General features: G+C 47.0%; 2 protein-coding genes across 4 annotated transcripts in view; one reads left to right on the top strand and one right to left on the bottom strand.

The window, feature by feature from the left end:
* The window catches only part of LOC126547402 (lysosomal aspartic protease-like), a 114,598-nt gene that overhangs the window by 7,642 nt on the left and 88,484 nt on the right, over positions 1-18,472 (top strand). For all 3 annotated transcript variants that reach the window (XM_055062741.2, XM_055062740.2, XM_050195388.3), the window contains exons 3-4: positions 2,488-2,611; positions 9,630-10,071. In XM_055062741.2, the coding sequence (XP_054918716.1) occupies positions 2,488-2,611; positions 9,630-10,071 (566 nt within the window). The remainder of the gene's footprint in view (positions 1-2,487; positions 2,612-9,629; positions 10,072-18,472) is intronic.
* Positions 6,793-8,430, bottom strand: LOC126547406 (uncharacterized). The gene is made up of 2 exons (XM_055062742.2): positions 7,405-8,430; positions 6,793-6,991 (listed from the first exon to the last, which is right to left on the bottom strand). The coding sequence occupies exon 1, from the start codon at positions 8,048-8,050 to the stop codon at positions 7,448-7,450; it is 603 nt and encodes a 200-aa protein (XP_054918717.1). The 5' UTR covers positions 8,051-8,430; the 3' UTR covers positions 6,793-6,991; positions 7,405-7,447.

Here is an 18,472-nt window from a genome sequence, read left to right as displayed (position 1 = left end):
GAGAGCTCCAATCGCACTAGCTTTCCAACCTGCATGAGGCAATCCAGCCTTGCTAAGGTTCTTTGAGAAACTCTGCGGCTTTTCCAGTAAAATGGTTGCGATCCGCAAGTTTAATACGTCTATATGCACGGCATGCTTAAAAATGAAATATTAAAGCTCTTGCGCTGCACTATAGACGACGTAGTTGAACATTTTGGAAGCCAAAGGTAAACCAGAATCGAGAGCATTGCTAGCGAAACCGACACCAAAACACAGCTAAAGCACATGCATAAAATCTCTGAAGACAAAATTAGCCGTCTGACTAGCCACTCGGGGCACTGGCGGCAGTGCAGTAGCTCAGCCGCAGGTCTCCACGGGAGTGTCCGCTCTTTACCTAATGTTTCTCTATGGAGCGGCGGCGAGAACTGGTCCGTGAAAGGGCTTGTCGTCGGCGCGCTGATCCAGCCGTTAGAGCCGCCCGAGCCCAGGCAATCTGCCAGCAACGAGAAGATCTCGAGCTGCGGGAGCGGGAGGCCGAAGCTATCCGGCACCGTTACCTGTGGCTTACTTAACCGTGAGGAAGGTCAGGCGCACGCAGGACAAGCTTCGCGTACCCCCATTTTCCAGTAGGGGACGGGTTGGTAATTTTGTTGATCCAGAATGTTTTGTTTTACCTTTCGTGAATATGTCTAGAGTCCTTCCTTTATATTTCGCCTTTTTCAACACGAAAGTATTTTATGCCGGGCTCCACCGAAAATCTGTCTCATACGTACGTCACGCAATCATCATCACGCAAACCCACGAGATGGCAATGATTTGCAGTTTTATGCCTACCTAATACTTACGAAAGTAGGCGTAGATATGTTAGAAATATTTGCTTTATTAAGGGAATTGTGGTCTTAATTATGTATATCGCAATGAGGATATTCAGGTGTCATTTGTTTTATCCCCGAGTAATTTCGTTGACAACATGGCGGTCAGCGTGTAAACCCAGCGTGTAAAGGTGCTCGTGCTTGGGAGTGTCTTGCGGACTCAGTCAGCGTCTACGGGCAACAGCGTTCCTGGCGAGTTCGAAGGTGATTCCCGACAACCGTCGACGAACAGCGTTACGAACGGCCAGCTGCAGTGCAAGTTTGCCAGCCATTTACGCCAGCGGTGGCAACCTCATCTTGGAACTCCGCCGCCAACCTCTAGCCACGGCGTGACGACGAAGAAACGAGAAACCTGAGTGACCTGATCTGCTACGGGTGGGGGAGTTGGGTGGGGGAGCCGACGAAGGCTCCTTCCCACGCGCCGACCAAGACGCAAGACAATGTGCTACCCGGCTCAGAGTTCTACGAAGCCCCTCTGACGTTGGCTCCAGACCATTACACCTGTGTGTGCGTGTGTGCGCGCGTGTGTGTGTGCGCGCGCGCCTTGTGTATGTAAGCCCTCATCCTCCTCCAAGTCGATAGACCTCATCCTCCTCCAAGTCGACAGCCGTCATGCTCCTCCAAGTCGACAGCCGTCATGCTCCTCCAAGTCGACAGCCGTCATGCTCCTCCAAGTCGACAGCCGTCATGCTCCTCCAAGTCGACAGCCGTCATGCTCCTCCAAGTCGACAGCCGTCATGCTCCTCCAAGTCGACAGCCGTCATGCTCCTCCAAGTCGACAGCCGTCATGCTCCTCCAAGTCGAGAGCCCACATCCTCCTCCAAAAGGGCGGGTCATCTACAATGACGTCGAACTATGACGTCGATGGAGTACTTATAAGCAGTGATTGTCGGCTGCTAGTCTGTGCTCGTTGTGTTAGAAATGTACTCGTGAGCTGCGTGCCCGTTGTCGTGCTCAAAATGTACTCGTGACCTGTGTGCTCGTTGTCATGCTCGAAATGTACTCGTGAGCTGTGTGCTCGTAAGCTGTTTGCTCGTCTTGCGGGCTCCATTTGGGAGTCATGCTAGACTGTCGATGTATCTCATGTTCAACTGTAAATAACATGTAAATAAATCCTGCTCTCCCAAGTCCCGACGAAGAGTCAAGCTCCTTCCTACAGCTACGACTGTCAAATCTTACATCTGAATGGCAGCGGTGAGATCGGCCTACAGCTCGTAGATCGTCCGACAACTCTAACAAATGGTGGCAGCGGCGAGATCTTCCGACGAATCTTACAACAGATGCAACTCATTAAGTTCTTTCTCTTGATGGTTCGTATGCAGTCAATCAGTAAATAAGACATGCAGCGTGAGGCACACCGACATACAAGAATATTTCTACAAAGTAACTTCAAAAACATGCGGTGTGCACAAAAGTACACTCTGAACAATGTCGTATTTTAGTTCCCGCGTAATGCTTCGCATTCTACTTCATTTACGTACGCGATGCGTGACTCGCTACAGAGTTAAAGCTTTTACACATAGGTAGATTAAAGTTCCGTACGCTAAATTTTGTGTTCTCTAGAATAACGACATGGCGCACGATTAAAAAAAGCTGAAAACCCTTACTTCATCTCCCTTCCTCTCTCCCCCAACAGATGCGGTACGTCGGCGTGGTAACCCTAGGCACGCCACCGCAGTCATTCAAGGTGATCTTCGACACGGGCTCGTCAAACCTGTGGGTGCCGTCGAGCAAATGTGTCGATTCAAACATCGGATGCCGTAAGCAGTTGACTCTTCAGCTGAAATATGCTGTCACGTTTCAAGCCGATATAGCGGCTCGTAGAAGCGCTGCCGATTTTATTTGTCCACTCTGTACACATTTTCTTTCAAGTAGGCGATCAGTGTCCTATTATTGCGATAGCAACTATATGGACACTTCAGATGCATTTCTGTCGTCGCCGTGATGTTCCATACAAAGTCTAAGGGCGATAACATCGTAGCCGCGTGCCGTATGCTGTATGCGCGAGCGAAAGTAGGCGAGGGTGAGCCGACGATGTCAGCTAAATTTCGCGCGCGCCGGGAAGGAAAGCGGGCCGAAAGCGCGCCGTCTTCCCCCGCGCGCAAGGAAACGGAGTCTACCCGGCGGTGGCTGCGTAGCGCATGGCCGCGCGCGCCCGCCCGGGCCCTATCTTCAAAGGGGTCTGCAATGAGTACTGAGTCTAGGTGCACCGAGTGCTAATAGCTCCGTGTGAGCTCTGTTGTCGCAGCTTAGTTCGTGTTAAGGGAGAGGTAGCACGAAAATCAATTTGCTCGCTGCTGCTGCCGCTCTTCCTCACGCGAGCGTTTTGACACCGAGTGTCCACGTTCAGCGAGTGAGATGTTTGTTTTCTTCTGCGCGCCTGACACCATGCTTGTTAATTTAGTTAGTAGGCAAATGTTTACGAGTTTATACGGCCGATAAAGCTGCTATACTTCGTTTAGGTGTACTAATTTACTATCGCAATCGATGCTTCGACTTTCGGGCGAAGCTGCATCTTCATTTTTTTTATTGATAGAAGTACGTCCATACGCGTTTTAGATCCTGGTTACTTGTACAATCTGCACTGTCCGAGTGCATTTTGCAGTTTCAGTTCTCAACGTTTTGTTCAAGGCTTGTCAAGACACCTCTAAAAATAAAGCCGACTTGCCGGTGTGATTGTGCAAGTGGGAAACATTTTTGCGGCAATCGCCACTACATATCAAGCTGCATTCTTGCCGTTCTCGCACGTTCTGACGACGTGAGCCTGGCGTTAAGACATGACATTGCCCGTCCATTTGTACAAGTGACTGCTGATACGCCCACTCCCTTCATCCAAGGAGCAGTTTGGCACGCGCTCGCAGATCTCGCGATATTTTACCGCGGCCTGTATTCCTGCGCACATCCGTAACTCACTCGGTGCTATTTTTTTTTTTCCATGATCGCCCTCATAAGCCGCGTTTACATAAATGCGACAGTGGCGCATCGCATTTCCAAGCGCATTTGGGAAAGGCGATGCGACGCCGTTTACATGTAGCGCATTAACTCTAGCGAGAACGAGCGCCACATGGTGTCGTATAAGGGAAGGGCAGTCGACTTCCGGTGTAACTGGTTTCCGGTTGTGGGCCGAGTGCACGTTGGTGGCTTAGTGCCGAGAAATAGACAGCTTTAGTTTAGCGTACGCAACTTATAGCGCACGCTATACGCTATACTGTAGTGTACGCGAAGCAGCACACGTTTTTTACAGTTTTCGTTGGCGAGCGAGATCTTTGGATTTCAGAGGCCATATGCCGTCGTTGCGGCTATTTCCCGACTCTAGCGATAGGTAGCGCTGGCATCTCGAATGTTTCTTTCTTTAGGCTTCGACTCATTCGAAACGAGAAGCGATCTTGAAAACACCACCAGGTTATCCATAATACTCTTGTCGAAGCGGCCTGAGACTAAGCGAAAGCCGTTTACGCAATCATTCGTTGCGAACGAAGTGCATTTTACAAAAACAACGCCAAATTCAATTCGAAGCGGGCAGCCGGGACCGCCGCCATGTTGGTGGCTAACTCTTTCCCACAATTCCTAATGCGACGATCTTGCGTTTACATGCTCCGCGAGAGTCGACTCGCGCCCGTAAATCTACCCTCGCCTGGCGCATTAATGCGATGCGCCTTCCTAGCGCATTACTGCTGTTTACATGAATGTGATGCACTAGAAATGCGATGCGACAGTGTCGCATTCATGTAAACGCGGCTATAGAACACTTCTCCATTCGACGTTGTTAACTGCTGTCGATGACAGGTAAACATAGGCACAGCAAGACAAACCTTGCCACAGTCGATTCGAGGTATGTATGAGGCGTGCACTGCAGTGGGACTCTTTAGTGTTTCGATTGTGATGGTGATTTATTGCCATCCTCTTTGGAACGGGCGATGACAAACAGTCGCCTAGCCAGCTTCAGTTAATCAGGCATGCATATATGCCTTTCATTCTAGCATTTTGTATAAATATTTTTTTCTCGGGCCACTACCTATGCGTGTAGCAGATCCGGTCCTATCAATCTAGTGTTCCCCGAGAACAATCAGCGCAATCTAGTGGTGCCGCCGCGAAGCCTGCTGCGTGGCCTTCGAAAGGCATGGCACGCCGGCGCGTGCGAACGCAGAGAAACGCTTCCTTCGGCAACCGGGTTCCTCTCTCGCGCTTCTTTCTGCACACGCTGCGCCATCTAGTGGCGCTGCCTAGAAGTCCCCGCGTGGCCTCCGAGACAAGCGTTGCTCTCTGGTGCGTGCGAACGCCGACAATTATTCCCTCGCTTGCAGCACACCCAGTGGCGCATACTCAGTGACCAACTTGGGTGAGGTTCATTCAAGAGTGGCACATACCCAGGGCATTTGTGGCGCAGCCCGCCAAAGCGTCGGGTTGCTGTACTTAACGAACACTTGTGACGTGGCTTCGATTCCGCCCAACATCGGAGAAATTGGAGCACATGCCTAGTTACGCAAGTTGCCGTCAAACGTTAATTGAAGGCCAGCACTGGCCGAGTTTCACGTACCCAGTGCTCCAAGTTCGCGTCAAGGAGTTGCGCTTAACAGCGGTACCTACCCAATCCCGCCTCTACAGTCATGCCTGTCGGAGTGAAAGAGGCTCATTGAAGAACGGAAGATATGTACACATTTCTATTCATGTGAACAACGCTCACCTTAACGTGCCCGCTTAAAGCGAACTTTCTCTTGATGTGAGCAGATTGTAGTGCCCCCAACGATTTTTTTTCTTAAGTGGTATGTTGATAGACTGCCATCTACGTACAACCGACGGGGGCCCGTATTTTCGAACGATCTATACTATTTGACATTATTTTCGACTTAGTCATGGCCTCGGATGTGTCTATAAGGCCACCGGTATCGGCCATTCGGCGCGACGCCTGAGAAGAGCGGGAAACGAAGTGGGACGTGCCAAAACCCGAGCTTTGGTTGCCGAACAAGTTTCTACTGCAGCCCAGCGGCGTTGCATACCGACCACAATGCCCGAAGTGCAGATCGAGACACGTGCACAGCTGAAATTTGACAAAAGGACATGTTCGACGATACTTAAGAGCGATGCTAAGAGTCAAACTTTCACCGTTACACATATTGCTTACCGGACATTCTGGCACTGAGTGCGTGCAAAGAGTGACCTCCTGATCCTAGATGTTCAGCTCGAGAACAGCTGTATTTTCTAATGAGCTATTCATTAGGCATTTGATTGGTTTTCGCCCCGTCAAGTGACTGGCACGTGCATACGGGTTGAAAAGGACTACGAGTAAGCGTAAAGAATTGTAGATAAGGATAAACAAACGAGAAAGTGCACTTGTGTGCTTTTCGCTACGTTTGCTGTACTTATGGGGCACCAAACTCAAATGGAAATGTTAGAGGATGGCATCACCGAAAAAAAAATGGAATATTGGTGAATGCTTGCCTCACAAAATAATAGTCTCACGTTGTATGACAGTGAAGAACACAGCAGCGAGAACTGTGAAGCACGAAAGTAACTATTGGGTGAACCTGTGCCCACAAAAGCAAGTGACGCTCGAAGCACAACGATAGCAGCGAGCACAGTTGGCAATCGTCGAAATGTGACCAGCGGGACAAGCGCATCGGCTTTTATACACGACTCGAAGGTTTAGGCGTAATCGCTGGTGCCTGTCTGCCTTCCAGAAAGTATTTCGCAATTCGCGTCGCGCAGACAATCAGATTACACAAGGTTAGGTGACAACCGACAAAACTACAGATAACATTCAAGAAACTTCTGAGACATGCAGGGGCGACCTGCGCCGACCGATGACGTTCAACATCTCTTGACGTGTCAGTATCAAGCCAGTGGCGTGCAGAATCTGGCACCCATTACATGCAGTATGATGCGTTACTGCAAAAGTGGAAACGCTGATGTTTCACGATTTCGAAAATAAGAAAGAAGGCAATGAAGGCTAAAATGAAAGCTTTATTCCTCAAATAGGGGATGCACAAGCATTGGCAAGCATGCTCATTCATGTGCATAAATATTTAAAGCCATGCATCACAAGGGTAATGAAGAATGCAGGTGTGCTCTGTAGCGAAGATGCAACATGCAGGAGAAAGACATGTCAGCCAAGACGCCGGACCGAAGAGCGGGGACGGAAACTGAAAATAAAGGAAGGGTGCGAGTTCAATGAAGTGTTCCTGACGTGGAAGTTGCGGTTAGAAAAAAAAAAAACCTGCAAGGAAGATCACAGCGCAACAAGGACGATGACAAAGGAGGAGACGAGAAAGCGCGTCTTACAGGGGTCGTCCTTGTTGCACTGCTTCGAAAATTATGTCTGTGAACTTGAGCCCTCAGACCTGCTACCAAATTCTACAGCAAATCACAAGTGAATGATTCACTACTAACACCATATCAAGTGCATGCAGCTGCAGTGAGAGCAAGTACAGACTGCATTCCGCGTCGCTTACTACGAGGTTTGCCACTCGATAATTGAAGCTATCAATTTAAACTAGTAGCTGTCCTAAAGGCGTATTTGCGCCACCGAACCTTTAAGCGGGGTAGACCAGCTCACCATTTCGTTCCTCGAAGACAAGTGCAGGCGTGACGAGCTTTTCTCAGCAGCTGCTCTGGCCGAAGTCGGACGAAGCGTTCGTCGCCTGGCCTTGGAGCACCGCGCTGTTGCTGGCTTCGACGTCAGATGCAGAGCGCTGCCTTACGGAGACCTCTTCAGAGTCCGCTGCTGACACTTCTTCACTGAAGGTCACGGACCTCACCCTCGTTGTTGTGGGTTCTGGTGGATCTAGTGCTGGCGACGGCGGTGGCGATGGCGGTGGCGAAGGCGACGATTGCGGTGGCGAAGGAGACGATTGCGGTGGCGAAGGCGTTGGCGACGATACCGCCTGCGCTTCTGGTGGCGCCGATGCCGCCTGCGCTTCTGGTGGCGCCGACGCCGCCTGCGCTTCTGGTGGCGCCGACGCCGCCTGCGCTTCTGGTGGCGCCGACGCCGCCTGCGCTTCTGGTGGCGACGACGGCGCCTGCGCTTCTGGTGGCGACGATGGCGCCTGCGCTTCTGGTGTCGGCGTGTTAAACGCCTCGATGTTGGACGCGATGGATCGGTACTCTGGCGCGGTAGTCACGGCGTCTGAACGAGATGTAAGCGCCGACCGCTCATCCATTTCCGATAGTGGAGGACTGCAGCACGAAAACAGTCCGCCCATCGTGCTTTTCACTTGTCCCCGTCTTTTTGAAGACCGGTCCACAGAAGTGCCAGATTCCTTATATCGGCGATGCTGTCTCCAACCGTAATCAGTCTTAGTCTCCCTGGGATGGCCTTTGCTGTTTGGAAATTCAGGCACTCCGCCTACACGCTGCACGAAACTGCGATGGCATGTTGCGAGCGAGGAACTGTCATTCCTTTTTAAAGCTGCTTACAGATTCGGTGATTGGACGAAGAACCAAAATGGGCGTCACTGAACTGCCGAAATTTGTTTATTTTTTTTTTACAAGCATGCTGACGCACGAACAAGCACATGTGTAATGATAACCGTTGTGAAAGTTACCACTTCCTGTTGTCGGGAACGTTCTTTTATGTCGTATAGGACTGCTGAAGAGCTGGATGGAACAGTTGATAAAAAATGCTCAAAACCTATAGGCACGTGTCGACGACGATGCGTGACGCGCCCTATGAAAATTCTGGCATAGACAATTCGTGCTAGAACACGAGTCATCGTGTGAAACACCCGCTGCAATCAAGCCTCGTGTAGCACTTATCAAATAGAAAAGACTGCGCCGCTTGGCAGCAAAAGACAATGGACGGTTAAACTTGAAATCGACGGATCTATTTTTTATCTTGGGCTTTAGGTGCCAAAATCACGATCTAATTATGAGGCACGTGGTATTGGGGGACTCCGGATTAAGTTCGACCACCTGGGGTTATTTAACGTTCACCCAATGCACGGACGTTTTCGCCCCTATCGATATGCAGCCGCCGCGGTCAGGATTTGATCCTGCGACCTCGTGTTTTGCAGCGTAATGCAAAAGCCACTGAGTAACCACGACTGGCACGAATGTATCGTGCTGCTGGCTGGACTCAGAAAAAGCTTGCAAGCGATATTTCCTGTAACCTACAACGACGTGTCAGAAATGAAGGCGCTAAAGGAATAAACCGTGCGGTTTATATGCTTTGCTCTTGCAGCCTTCCTATAGGCTCCCGCATTGCTTTCTGTCCTTCGTTTTCCCACTTATTTTTGGCCTTTTATACACTACGTAGGAACAAACCACACGAACGTGAAGCCATCTAAACATAGCCAGCGAGCACTGCGTCGTGAATAGAGGAAGCAATCGCTACCAAGTTCTGTAATCGACAGGCAATCGTAAACGCATTTCAAAGAAACTGCCGCTAACGAAAGTAATTATCGAAACGAAAGTAATGTAAAGCTGAGGGATTTACGTAACTCCTCTGGTGTGCCAGCCTGTCAGTAACGACGTTTAGCAGTACGCCACTGCGACCTGGTACTTAACAGATTAGTGTCTGTAAGCGAGAGCCTTCAATCTGGAGGGCTCCTCGCCAGCACTGTTCCGTTAATGGGAGATATGTTGTAGCGCGCCCGTACCGCTTCCTGACTGTTGGAAAAGATGTGGCAGGTGCACCCTGCATATATACCTAAACCTGTAGGTGATCAAATGACTGAGTGATTAAATGAATAACTGATCGATAGATCCATCCATCAACTGTGTTCTTGGAGACCTAACTTGCAGGGCTATGCGTCAAAGGCCCTCTTTCCCTAATCCGTGCAGGTGGTCGAAGCAAGTACGACAAAGACGCATCGTCGACGTACAAGAAAAATGGGCGGCGCTTCAAGATGAGGTACGAGTCCGGCCTAGTGCGGGGAACGTTGAGCAGAGACGACCTGGGCGTTGCGGGCGTCTCCGTCAGGGGACAACTGTTCGGCGAGGTCACGCACACTACCGGAGACGTCTTCAAGGTGGTTGCCTTCGACGGAATTTTCGGCCTCGGCTACCCGGACATCTCAGAGAAGGACGTGGTTCCACCGTTTGACAACATGCTCAAGCAGGAGCTCGTCACAGAGCCCCTGTTCTCGGTGTTCCTCAGCAGCACGCCCAGCGAGCAGAACGGAGGTGAAATTCTTTTTGGGGGTGTCAACAGCGAGCGCTACACAGGAGACATCACCTACGCGGACGTCACTAAAAAGGGCTACTGGCAGTTCATCATGGACGGGTATGTGGTCACCAACTCGGGCATCAGAATCTCAACCATCCATAGACGCGTATTTCACCCGCCGCGGTATCTCACTGGCTATGGCGTTGCGTTGCTGAGCTCGAGGGCACAGGTTCGATCCCAGCCGCATTCCTGGGGGAGAAATGCGATAACGCACATTGTGTACTTCGAGTTAGGTGAACGTTTAAAGAACACCAGGTGGTCCACGTTAATCCGGAGTCCCCCACGCGTGCCTCGTAATCATATCGTAATTTCGGCACGTAAATCCCCAGAATCTATATTTGTTTATTTTCTAGGCGCGTATTTCAAGGTTTTCTTACGTATCTCGCAAACAAGATGATCGAACAAGGTCACACGGAAATAACAATCTTTATTCCAGCGAAGGCGCTGCCAGAACTCTTTGCACCCGCTTGATGGCTAAATGGTTATGGCATTCTGCTGCGGAGCACGAGGTCGCGCGCCTTCGTTACCCGGTCACGGAGGCCGCATTCCTATATGGGGGTGAAATGCGAAAAATGATCGAGCACTTCCATTCAGGTGTACGTTAAAGAACCCCAGGGGTCGAAATTAATCTGAAGCCCTCCACTACGGCGTCTCATTTATCCCGAGTGTTGCTTTGCAATGTTAAACTCAATGACTGACTGACTGACTGACTGACTGACTGAATCAATCAATCAATCAATCAATCAATCAATCAATCAATCAATCAATCAATCAATCAATCAATCAATCAATCAATCAATCAAGACTTTTTGCATACTTAAGCTGTCCAATAGTGCGTTTTCAAGGAATAACAGCTATTTTTGGTTTGCAAAAACTAGATGCGGGTGGCGACGTCACCTTGAATATCCCGCGCCAGCAAGCAGTGACGTCATAGATTTTACCAGAGAAATCTTTATCGCTAAAAGATTGGCTCCTTCTCGCTTCTTCGATTTGGGTTGCACTTTCTGCAAGTGTTCGGGGAGCGCAGCACTTTTGTCCTCAATTTTACAGTGCAGCGCGCGCCCCGTGCACCGCGCTTTTCGATTTGACTTCGTGCAAGGCAAGCTCTGCACGAGTTCACTGTTCTCCTGCACTCGCTAATTAGGAATTGCAGGAATCGTGCAAGCTCTCGATAGCAGACGGCACGGCGCAGCGCTAATTTAATAGCGGCGCGCGGACGTAATTATAGACCGCTTTTGTTAGCTCCTATATCTTGTATAACATATTACGCGAGATGCAAGTTCAACGCCTGAATGGTTGTGAGGGCAGTTTATTAAAGCCATGTGACGTGTTAAATTGCTTTCTATCGTTGAATTGCTTGGAACGCGTTCCCTGACCATAAAGCAACATACACGCTAACCATACCGTTCTCACGACGAATACATATTACGATAGCGATTATTGAGACAACGGAAAGAAAATACCCTCCCTTTTGCTAAAAGTGGATTCTTCGAAATGATTCACGACAGGCCCGCATTAAAGTGATGGGAAGTGCTGCAAGGTAGCAGAAGCATGTCTGCGCAGGAGCCAAACTTAAAGCACAGCGTTGCTGAAAGCGAAACATCCAGTACCGTGAGGAGCCGCCCTGATTCAAAAAGCATCCGTAGAATGATGTGAAGACAACAGCAGACGCTATGACTACGACGCAACGCGCCTTAAGCTATGTTCACACTACGGTCGTAACGCGCGTAACAGCTCTTTCGGCGTATCGAACGTAACGCCTGTAAAAAAAAGTTACGGAAGTTAAGCCGGCACCTTTGTTCACATTTACTGCTGCGTAAATTACGGCTTTTACAACAGGCCAATCAAATTTGGAGCTGCAGAATCGACGTCACCAGCGGCCCAATATGGCTCCTGTCAACACGTGACCGCTGGCCGAGATCGAAGAAATTCACGCTCAAAAAAAACTTATAGTCATGTATTCAATCGCACAAAGACGACGAAGGCGACGCAGAAGGGTTTGGGAGCGGCAAGTATTTCTCGACAGGGCCGTGGACGGCGATTTTCACAACCTTTTCGCCAAGCTCCGAGTTGGTGACGCTGTGATGTTTCATAACTTCATGCGCATGTCGCCCCAGCAGTGCCGCTTCCTTGAAAACCTAGTGAGACCACCCATCGAAGTTCGGAGCACGCGTCTGCGGCCACCGATTTCCTCGGCGGATAAACCAGATGAACTAAAAACAGTCTCGCAAGGCGCACTGCACAAATTTTCACGAACACAGCCAACCTAATCGTGTGCACGGAATGGCGGAATGGCACTTCCCGCGCCCGGAGCTGTCTGCAGACGGGAGGACGGAAATGTCGTCACCGGTTGTTGAAAACTGAAAGCTTATCGGTCATTGGCTGTGTCGCAATGGTCGTAATACCACAGTCGTAAATGTTGCCGACCCTTTAACACTCTCAACCATGATCTTTGCGTGAATTGCGCACGTTGGTACCTTTACGTTCGCAGTCTGAACTAGACGCATACGCTTGTTGCGCTTCCGCTTAAGCATGTTACGAAAAATCGGCGCCTTACGAACGTAGTCTGAACATAGCATAACGCGCGAAATGCGCAAAGCAGACAACGAGGCTTGCACTTTTCTAGTCATTTTAACGCGACAGCGTTAAGGGCCCCGTGTCGCAGAAAATTCGGCGTTGGCGTCCCGCGTCGGCGTCCGGCGTTCAGCGCCGGACGTCGTTTCGACAGGGAAAATTTCCACCCACCCTTACCCAGCCCCTCCATGTGGCGCAAGGAAGTTACTGAACTAATTGTATTTCTCAAGCTAAAATATGTAGAAAAATCGTAAAGACTTACACAGAACCTACAGACATGATAGCTGTCGGATCGTAATTTGAATATACGAGAAAGCATAATTATGTTACGCAAAAGCTCAAACAAACTCCTTTTCCAGCGTTTCTACCATTCATAGACCCGCGACGACGTCCGCCATTAGCGCGCGCCGGCGCGTAAATATCTCAGTCCGCGGAACGGCGTGCCCGCTTCCTTGAAACACTTCCAGATGGCGCTCACCTCCGCCGCATAGCGGAAAAGTAAGCAAGGGAACAGTAAACATGCCCGCAATAGAATTAGTAAGAGGCGATTGGAGGATTTGTGGAAGAAAAGTAGGGAAACGACAAAAAGACGGAGATGTACAAAAGCAAAAGTCGCCATATGGGGTCAGAAAATTTGGCTGTGGGAGTTCATAGTGGTTTTCTCTTTTTTAACCTAGGTCATTGTGGTGGCGTAACCCACCGCCCCGTTTCAAAGGGGACGCTCCTTACATCACCCATCCATAGCGGCCCACGCAAGAGGCCGTGTTTCTACCAGAAAGCCCGCCTTCGTGCATAGCGTTCGCCGCGAGCGTTTCCCGGTAAGCATTACGGTTACATACGCTGCAGTTGCTGGGAAGCGTGAAGCAGTCAGGGATCTTTAATGCTATCACGTTCCATTCTTAAAGGCGAAGCTTAAGCGTCCTCCAATTTTTTTTAAATATACCTGCAGCGCTAGTACAGGTATTGCACTTGGAACTTTCTGAACGGGCACTGCACTTGCTGAACTAGTTTCCTTGCGGTGCTATGATAGTGCCGTTTCAGTTTTGAAAGTTAAAGTACATCATCATCATCAGCCTGGTTACGCCCACTGCAGAGCAAAGGCCTCTCCCATACTTCTCCAACAACCCCGGTCATGTACTAATTGTGGTCATGTCGTCTCTGCAAACTTCTTGATCTCATCCGCCCACCTAACTTTCTGCCGCCCCCTGCTACGCTTCCCTTCCCTTGGAATCCAGTGCGCAACCCTTAATGACCATCGGTTATCTTCCCTCCTCATTACATGTCCTGCCCATGCCCATTTCTTTTTCTTGATTTCAACTAAGATGTAGTTAACTCGCGTTTGTTCCCTCACCCAATCTGCTCTTTTCTTATCCCTTAACGTTACACCCATCATTCTTCTTTCTATAGCTCGTTGCGTCGTGCCCAATGTAAGTAGAACCCTTTTCGTAAGCCTCCAGGTTTCTGCCCCGTACACACTAAGAAAAAAAAGAATATTCCCTACTCTTTTCGAAGAGTCTGGACTCGTCACGTATACGACATACTTTGTGGGAGACACCCGAACTCTCTTTTGGCAGAGAGTCCCGAGACTATCTGTGTTCAATACAAGGTGTATACGTGACTCCGCACACAATAGTCATGCATACTCTGTTGTAGTAGTCGCCTATACCCTCTCAAAATGGTTACAAGACTAGTGCTGAGGGAGTCCGTTAACAATTCTAGACGAGTCAGACGACTCAAGATAAAGTGTCACATGAACACTGCAAGAATGATTCAGGTAACTATTCTAGATGAGTCTGATGACTCCAGCAGTATGTGTCAAGTTACCCTTAGTGCGTGGTGCCGGTCTCCTGCAAATAAAGTAAAGTAACTAATCCATGTAAGTCGTTTCACTCTTGGATGGCAGTGTCGAGCCGCTTTTCAACATGTGTCAACAACTCTTTCTGTAAGCTTACACACGACTACGGCTAGTTCTCAAGAAGACTACTGTGAAAATACAACATAGGATAACAAAGAATCCACAGTAAACTTGCCAAAAAGCACATGGCAGGTTAGCAAGAAAAAGTTAATATCTCATCAATCTTTGTTATTGTCTTCTGGAAAATTCAAATGTATCAGTCAGCACAGAATCACTATGAAAGCAAGACAGTTCTCATTACTATTAAACTGGAATCAATAGCCAACCAAGCAAAACAGTCTTAAATAAATATCCAATATGTAGCCTGCAGCTGCATATGCATGACACTGCAATGCCACTCAGAACCATAATGAGACCCCAAAATATTATGTAACTCATGTAGAAGTTCAATTCACCACCACACACGTCTCTTATAATATGTCAAAAGATTTATAAGTTCAACCTATTTCCCTGTTCTACAAGACTTAACTTACGACTTTATATTCGAAGCAAGTAAGCTACACATAACAAATAAGAAAGGCTGCACTTATGTACAAAGGAGACCCATATAATGAAGTGCAATAAAAACAATATTCTAACTTAGATTACATTATCTATGCATTATACTATGCTTGCTGAAAACAACTGGTTGGCAACTGATAATCCATTCTAACAGTTAAAGCAGCTGTCTTACATTACGGTACTCTTGTTGGCACTTTTTCCCACACAATTTGTGCATGTTAGCGTGAGATGAAAATTGATCTGTAAAACACCACATTAAAAAGTTGTGCATCAATTTTATTCTGTCATACAACATGCAACTGTGTATAAAAACTTCATAACTGACAAAATTACAAAAATAAATACAGCAACACTTATACTGATGTTGATTTATGCTGAGAAACATACTTTTGCAAGACTAAGTACAATAGGTGACACAGACAATTTCACAGGTAGAAATAACCGCTAATACAAAACTTTCCCTAATGCAAACACGACAAAATAAGTAGCACAGGTAGCTGTATTTTGTTACGGCAAAGATAGCGCATGAATGATGAGGACAAGGGAGGAAGCAGAACACATAAACAAATTACACCCAGCTGCATGCACGCAGCTGTAACAATACACATAGTGCAGAAAGATCCAAAAGGAACAAAGAGGAAGATGTGAGGAAGGCTTCTTTTACTCATCACAAGTCATCCTGTAAGAGCACATTATGCACTGGCTGTAATCTATCCTCAGCCCATACATGAATAAGTTACATTAGGTGCCACATTTACAAATCACTCATACAATGTTCTTGTGATTTTCCTTATTCCAATCTTTTCCTTAGCAAGCATGTGTGAGTTACGTAAAGCCTCCCTACGGCTTGGCACATATACAGAAAGAAGTGTTGCTATAAACACTGGATGTCACGGACGGATGACTGACACATACCTCTTTTAATTCTTTTGTCTTTGTCATTATGATTACCTACCACAGTAGTCTTTTGTAGAGTGAAACACATCCAGATAATACACTGTGGGCAACCAAGTGTGAATACCTGTTCTCGATTTCTACCTTTCTCTGGTGTCCCGCTAAGGTAATAATGGTGCAAAGGATTGTCTTCCCAATGTGTGCGTTCCCATACAACAGGAGCAGATGATAAGCCACATTAATGGTGCGTGACATAAAAACATCTGTGCTTAACTTTCCACTGCTGCTCCAGTCTGGAGTGATTTTTTTTTCTTTGTTGTGTACACTAGCGCAGGTGCTACGTAGTCAGTCCCTTCGGTGTCCAAAGCAACTCTCACACTACAGCAGGATGTCAGTTTTTTTTTTTTAATTCTAAGCGAAACTCTGGTTATGGGGGACAATTGCGAACTTATATTTTTGCTTTGTATCTTAATTATGTTGTTGACCTTTAACTTTAGCCACTTTACTACTTTTCTGCAGGTGCAGGCAGGCCATTGCACCGATGCTAGGTTTTGAAAACACCAGAGCAGGGGAGAAAGCACGAACAGATATTTATAATTTGGGTGCCCACTCTGCATTGCGTGGATATGTTTCGATGAACGATAAGACTACTTGGTAGATAAACATATAAAAGGTAAGAGAATTAAGCTCGAAGCCTACCAAATTAGTAACTGGGAATTTTATATGTAAATTAAATTTCGTGATTCCCAGTGGTGAAACAGTTTTGCGAATATGTGCGAAGGCCACCAAGTCAATTATGCTCACAAAGGAAACAAAATAAAAACAAGCAAGATTACAAAAACTTCGAACTTGCAACCTAAAGTAAGACACCTGACATGACTGATTTATGTATTTCCTGAGCATAAATTACACCTAGCGCATAATCTGCTTGTACAAGATGACAAACAATGAGTTACTGTTGCTTTCTCTCTGGGGCATTTGGCTCTTCTGAACACATGCACATTGTATGGCACAGCTTCGTGGATGTAGCTGGGCATAGTTGTGAGTCAGCATCACTCTGTTTTTTATGGTCCTGCACTATTATCGTTACAATTTATGATTAGCAAGCAGCCTAACTATCCGGTTGATCAGCTGTATTTTAAACAAAACATACTGACAGATTTCCCTGTTTATCGCTAACAAAGAGATGGGTACATCATTTCAGATTTCAAGAAACAGCTGTGCAACAGAACAAATGCTGAAGACAGAAAATCTACAATGACCAGTACCTTTATCATTAAATGCCATGTACTAGCTCTTTCTGCAATGAATACCTCTATTACCAAAAATTGTAGTCTGAAAAAATAATTGGAAAATATTTACAAAAGTGACAGAGACTAAAACTGCATTATAATGGCAAATTTCTTCTTAAACAAGATCACAATAATTGAAGTTTTATTAATTTCAGCAAAATGACTGACATCCCATTATTGAGGCTAGTCAGTGCTGAAGGTATTGTTAGTTTGTAGGAGTCCTCAGACTGACAGCTCTGAAATATTTATCGCCATACTTGGTAGAACATGCTTTGCTGTTGCAGATATTAATTTGCCACAAAACATTTGTAAGCCTTGTGGGACAATTCTGTGTGGAAGATAAACCTATTTGATCATGTCTTTTTGGGTTGTGTATCTCAGAACTGGTGCTAGTCTGAGTTCTTACAAACTAGGCGTTATTGAGTACTGTAATTACAATGCCTGCCACTGCTATAAGTTTCTGTTAGCGAAAATTGTCGCATTTTCATGAAGCAGTTATGTTCAATTTTTAGCAGCAGTCACTGCTGAAACACTCAGTACAAAACACAAAACAAAGATATGGAGTCAAAATGTAAATGTCGAACAAAGTTATAGTCGATTCTGCATTTCACAGAACTGTCTTTTTTTCTGTTAGTGTGCCAATACGAATTGCACATTCACAAACATTTTCGTATTGCACTTCTGGCAAATGCATAAAATTTCAGTGTTTAACAGAAGCCCTTGGGAAGGCAGCCCAGAGTCGCTTCGACAAAAGGACTTGCCATCAGTTTGCGTCGCTATGTTGTAGGTCACTATAGCAAGGGGCATGTTCTGCTGATTGAATATTACTCGAAACAGTTTTATTATTTGTACTAGAGGTTTGAAAAGAGAGCAAATTGTAGTTCTTCATGCAGATTTCATATATGTCATTAGTATTTTTTTAGCTGCTTCTTGAGTTATGTCCTACACAATGGGAAAATACAGTGATCTTCGAGGGCACTTTCTTGTGTACTAAATTTTCACAAAAAGCACTATGCTGTAGCTAACTCAGCTCTTTGTATACTGCAACGTGCCGATATCTATTCAAACAGCATGTCAAGTTACTAGAAGTATGCAAGATTAGTAGGCAGGCAGACAGGCCTGCCTACTAATCTTGCATACTTCTCATGCTATTGTGAAAAAAAATTATTGAATATACTTCAAAAATTTTTTCTCACAATAGCATGAGAATAACCTTATGCACTTATAATTGTCCTATACTAACGAAATTTGGCATACATACTCTTCAAGATATGCAGAATGC

This window comes from Dermacentor andersoni, chromosome 1 (assembly GCF_023375885.2).
Source record: "Dermacentor andersoni chromosome 1, qqDerAnde1_hic_scaffold, whole genome shotgun sequence".
Classification (NCBI taxonomy): domain Eukaryota; kingdom Metazoa; phylum Arthropoda; class Arachnida; order Ixodida; family Ixodidae; genus Dermacentor; species Dermacentor andersoni.
Note: the sequence above shows the minus strand (reverse complement) of the source record. Positions and strands in the feature narration are given on the sequence as shown.

Excerpts from the sequence above, each read along its gene's own strand:
- LOC126547406 (XM_055062742.2), bottom strand. The coding sequence starts at position 8,050 with ATGGGCGGACTGTTTTCGTGCTGCAGTCCTCCACTATCGGAAATGGAT.